Source organism: Sciurus carolinensis, chromosome 5 (genome assembly GCF_902686445.1).
Source record: "Sciurus carolinensis chromosome 5, mSciCar1.2, whole genome shotgun sequence".
In the NCBI taxonomy this organism is placed as follows: domain Eukaryota; kingdom Metazoa; phylum Chordata; class Mammalia; order Rodentia; family Sciuridae; genus Sciurus; species Sciurus carolinensis.
In genome coordinates, this window is record NC_062217.1 from 108,792,109 (window position 1) to 108,797,239 (window position 5,131).

General features: G+C 42.6%; 1 protein-coding gene across 7 annotated transcripts; it reads right to left on the reverse strand.

Moving 5' to 3' along the window:
* Positions 1-1,003: 1,003 nt before the first annotated feature.
* Zwint (ZW10 interacting kinetochore protein) lies at positions 1,004-4,621 on the reverse strand. Of its 7 annotated transcripts, none has more exons than XM_047553757.1 (8): positions 4,547-4,621; positions 3,570-3,660; positions 3,279-3,402; positions 2,945-3,111; positions 2,745-2,801; positions 2,449-2,591; positions 2,256-2,335; positions 1,004-1,804 (listed from the first exon to the last, which is right to left on the reverse strand). In XM_047553757.1, exons 1-8 carry the CDS (start codon positions 4,585-4,587, stop codon positions 1,785-1,787), a joined length of 723 nt encoding a protein of 240 aa, XP_047409713.1. In that variant the 5' UTR covers positions 4,588-4,621; the 3' UTR covers positions 1,004-1,784. The 7 variants fall into 7 exon arrangements, with proteins under 7 accessions (XP_047409713.1, XP_047409712.1, XP_047409706.1 ...); XM_047553756.1 differs by having other exon boundaries at positions 1,004-1,807; XM_047553750.1 differs by having other exon boundaries at positions 1,004-1,844.
* Positions 4,622-5,131: the final 510 nt, after the last annotated feature.

Genomic DNA, 5,131 nt, shown 5'->3' on the forward strand with positions numbered 1-5,131 from the left:
ATGTAAAAATAAGGTAGGTAAGAATGGTAAATAAGTGAGTAAATAAGTGGTGACTAAATAGAACAAGTCAAATTTGTGAAAACATAAACAGGATAAAAGTAATACCCTAGACAAAATAGTAGTTAACAATAGGATGATTCATCAGTGGTAATGGCCTTCTGGACTCCATTTATTGTTTAAGAAGAGGATCAATGTTCTTTACGATTTAGATTTTGTTTTTTGTTAACTATGAAAGTCAAACTAGTAGAGAAAAGCTCCTAAACAAGGAAAAGAATAAAAGAGTAAGAAAAGAAGGATAAAAAATAAAACCAAAAGAAAGGGATAAATAAGAGGGAATGAAAAAAATGACACAAACATAAAAATCTTAAAGACAAATATTATAGGATCTTATTTTTTTGTAAAAGTCTTTTCACTGCTGCATGAAATGATAAATTTAAGAATGAAGAAAGACTGAAACTCAAAAAATGTTCTAAGGAAACATATGTTTGAAGGAAAAGATATGCCAGACAAAAAATAACCAAAAGAGAATCAGCAAAGGTATACTGATATTTAAAATAATTAATTTCAAGTCTAAAAATACTGGGTTAAAGATTAGAGAGCAATGGCACAATAAAGGTAAAGTTCTGGCACAGTAAAGGTTCAGTTCTGGAGAAAGATAAAAATGTAAACATTTATGTACCGTAAGAAAGCAGCTGCAAATCACATAAAGCAAATTTAACTATTAAGAAAAATAAACAAAGCCACTATCATAGTTGGAGACTTGAACACACCTCTCACAGAAGGTAATACTCAGACCACAAAAAACTAAGTACATAGAAAATTAAAATAAAAAAACCACAAGGTAATCTAATAAAGAGAAAATATTATACATGATTATAAGAGAAACATTCTTTTCTCATATGAGACATTAAAAAAAAACCACATCAAGGCTGTAATTGCTTCTGTTTTCAAATTTAATCATACAAATGACATCCTCTAATCAAATTAGAATTTAGGAAGATTATCTTCCCACAAAAATATAGCAGAAAACTTCCAAATTATTTTTCAAAGAAATTCATGAAGGAAAAATAACCCAGAAAATTGAAAATGCCATGAACTGAATGATTGTGAAAACTTAGAGGAAGAAATTTATAACCTTAAGTGTTTATCTGAGAAAATAAATACAGGGAGTTATCATATGATAAAAATAAGAATTTACAGAAGTAGTATTTCTCCACCCAAAATTAGAAGGGAGGAAATGATCCAGATATCACTATAAGTCAGTGAAACAAAACATGTGATACTGAATCACAAATACCACTCTTTCAATGTAATAAAAAGAACAAGCTTCTGAGGAGTGACCAAGGAAAGTATTAGATAACACACAAAAGGATATCAGGAAGGTAACATTAGGTCACTCTAAATGGTTAGATGAGCTCATCATTCTAGCTCCCTCAGTTCACATCATGGATCCTTAGCACAAAGCAAGGACTCAACAAACATTTGGATTAATGAAAAACAATCTTCCCACATGTAACCAACTGTGTAAACACTCTCCCCCTTGAATATCTCAGTATACTTATTTCATTTGGATTTGAGCAAGCAACCCAAGTCCCCGGTCAACTACACCACCTCCTTTCACACTAGTCCCAGCACCTGTCATGTTATGGGCCTTTGAAAATCTGTAGTTCTTTCCACCAGTTCATGAAGATGAACAAACAGGTAAGTGAGAGAGTCAGGGCTTTTCATTGACAGACTTCAGAGATTGATTCACCTAGGTCATGGTCAGAAAAACCAGGCTGTACTCAAGCATTCGCAGTCCAATCTTCTGGGGAAGATGAAGAGAACAGTTAGACCTGGTGCATCTGGAACAGGGATGATGTACCAAGCTTCACCATAACTTGTCTTTCCTTCTTCCCACTTCCAATCCCATCAATAGGCACCAGAATACAAATGCAGAGAAAAGTAGACCACAGCTTTTCCCTCCTTCCGTATCTGCAGTTCAGACACCAGAGCCTGAGTTGGGCTGTCCACCTGTTCTAGGATCCTTGCCTGGGCACTGTTGGTCAGGGAGCCAGGGCAAGTTCACATCTACCACAGACTGAGAGCGATTGGCCTTGGAGAAGTATGGTATGAGAAGTGAGAAATGCCAAGTTCCCAGCTCCTCTACCTGTCTGCCCATCTCTCATTCACTTTGTAGGACATACAAGTCTCTCCCATGGTGTCCCCAGTGCTTTCCCTCTGTTCCAGGGGTTGGGACAACTGCTGGGGCTTACCCTTAAGAAGATACAGGTGGAAGGGCAGCTCCTGTGGTAGCTCTGTCCTCAGCCTCCACCTCGGGAACCAGCAGCTTACCCTGCAGGGTATACAGGAGCTGAAGAAAGGTCTGGTGCCTGGAAGGAAGTATGTGTAAAGGGAGAGAATCTCAGCTGGATCATGTGAGTTTTCAGTCAATGTTCCCAGTCTCACCTCCGCAGCTTATCTTGTTCCCATTCTGCCTGCTGTTTCAAGGTTCCTAGTTCCTGATATAGCTGCTCAAGCTTCTGCTGAGTTCCTGTCTGACGTTCCTTCATCCTGGAGGAAACTTCCGCCAGACTCTGCAAACGTTTCTCCTGTTGGGAATGAGGGTATAGATAAGGTTCATTCAATGATGAAGCCTTGGAGTCACCACTCCAATCCCATCAGCCTAGACCGAGTTCAATGATGGAAACAGAGACCTAGTACTTCAAGTAGGAGCAGACACCTAGAGAAAAAAAAGGACTCACCTGTTGTAGCTTCCACTGCTTCTGGGCTGCTTTGAATTTCTCTCTGACTGCTTGCTTCTGCAGATAAACAAGAGAGATGCAAAGAAAATAAGTATATGTTTCAGATAGGGTTTTTGGAGATAGCAAGCAGGTTCAGTTTACTCATTCTTTTTCTCTTCATCTCTTCCTTCCCTTCCCTCCCCCAAGTTTTCTAACAGCACCTTGGCTTGGAGCTGCTCAAAGGCCTCCTGGAGCTGAACACGTTTCCTTTGGGTCTCCTCCATCTGGGGTAGAGCCTGGGTTAGGGTGCTTTTTATGGCCTCCACATGCTCTTGGTAGGTAGCTTTCAGCTCTTTCCATTTTTCTTTGGCTTCAGTTGCCTTTTGTCCTGAGATGAGTCACCAGGAATGAAAGTATGAGTGAATGAAAGTATGTAGCCTCCCTCCCTGAAACAGTGGGCCTCAGTCTTCCCTATAGTCAGTCCGCTGACCTAATCCATATACTCTCTTCTTGTCTCCTCAGACCAGCCCCTATCCCAATTACTTGACTACTCACGGCTCAAGTCTTCAGAAGCCAAGGGGTCCAAACCCTGGGCAATGTCCTCCTGAGCCAGGAAATTCTGTAGGAAGTCTACTACCTGAAGTTGGCTGCAGAGCAGCTTGTCTTTCTTCCGGGAATTCTGTTCAGAAGAAGGATAGAGGCAAGGAATATTCTTAACTACTTGTAGTATTAGGCCAATGAAACTGACTTCCACTTTGGTCTTCATCAGTGCTGCCCAGTATCTCAACAGAAAACCCTAGAACCAGACCCCACCTTCTGAAAAGTTGGCTCCCATTGTGTACATACCCTCACAAACTCAGCCAGGATCTGGGCTGGCAGCTCTGCTTCTTCCTGCAAGCCTATAGGTTCCACGATGTCTGCCACTTCAGCCAGGACTCTGAAGAGGCAAGGAAATGGGTGTTTGCAGTCTTCTGGACTGCCAGCTCCAGAGTACATGCACACAGATAGAAGAACTTATAAATGCTGAGTCTCACCCTGACAAAATTTATACAAAGAACTAAAGAGTCTATATCGTAAGACCAGACCTGGTGTGTGGGTGTGTACAACTTACGGTGGTAATTAAGTGCATGAAAAAAATCTGCAGAGCAAAGGGAATAAAGGAATATAGAAAGGGGGCTGAAATTTTAATTAAAAGTCTCTCACTAAGAAACTTAGTCAAGATTTGAAGGCAGTCAGGGAGAAAGGCAAGGAAAGGTAATAAGGGCAAAAGCTCTGATGGCCCTTGGGAGCTCTCCTAGAAGAGAGCACTAGTCTTAGGGCAGGGTCTTATAAAATCTGAGACAAGACTCAAGACATAGGGCAGCGTGCCTTGGTCTTCGGTCTCTGTTTTTTCCTGGCTAGGGCTGGAGGAGTCCGCCAGGGAGCAGGAACAGGGAAAATGTCCCATAGGAAAAAGGTTGTTCTGGGAGAGTTGGAGGAGAGGTCCTTTCTAGGATGGTTCATGGGAGTGGAAATTCTGTTAGAATAACTAACATGAGTGAAAGGATGTGGAGGACGGGATGGAACCGTCCCCCTTCTAAGACACACCACTGAGGAGGGGGTGAGGCGGGGTGGTGACGGTTTTAGTCCCTCAGAGCCGCACTCCGGGAGCCGGCAATAGGCACCTCAGGAACCTGAGACTGGGATCAGGGATCAGGACCAATTCATAGTGGAGTCGAACTCCAACAGCTGTTCGGAATCGGAAAAACCAAACATTATCCTTGGGGAACCCGCAAGGTCTACTCCAAACGGCTTCTAAATGCCAAATGCCAGAGAACACTTACTCTAAAACTGCAGCCTCCGCCGGCGTCTCTACCGCCTCCATAACCGCGCCGCGCCCAGTTAACTTTGCGTTTCGGATTCACTGCGGACTGCGCGCCAGCGCAGGCGATTGGAGGCTGAAATCAGGGGGCGAAAATTAAGAACATAGTGTGCTCTAATTGGTTGGTACAAATTCGCGCTGCGCGCTGACGCAGGCGCAGTTGTGGTCAGGCGGTGGAGGCCACGCAGTGTTTATGCGCTTGCGCGAGAGTTCGTGGGATGGAAGCCGGAAGCGAGTTGTGAGTTTGTTTTGCACCTCGGGCTTTACTTATTTTACCCGGAAAGTGCAAAAGCCTTGTCTTCGCTTTCGGTTTCAGGAAAAACAAAATTCACACTTCAATTAAAAAAATGTATGACTGCAGTAGAAAGAAAACGATGGGGCTGTGTTCTAAGACGCGGAAGAATATTGATCAGGGAGTAAAAGATGTAAGCTCAAAAAGCTTACTGCTTTTAAAGCCTTTTGAAAGATGCTTTGCAAGCAGAGCCCAGAAGATCAACCGTTGACAAGATAAAGCAGAAATTCCGGGAAGGTAATGTTCTCTGCAGAG

Coding starts and splice junctions, on each gene's coding strand:
- Zwint (XM_047553750.1), bottom strand. CDS start 4,587: ATGGAGGCGGTAGAGACGCCGGCGGAGGCTGCAGTTTTAGA. Junction 3,403..3,569: donor TCCTGGCTGAGTTTGTGAGG/GTATGTACACAA, acceptor TCTTCTGAACAG/AATTCCCGGAAGAAAGACAA. Junction 2,802..2,944: donor TTGAGCAGCTCCAAGCCAAG/GTGCTGTTAGAA, acceptor GTTTATCTGCAG/AAGCAAGCAGTCAGAGAGAA.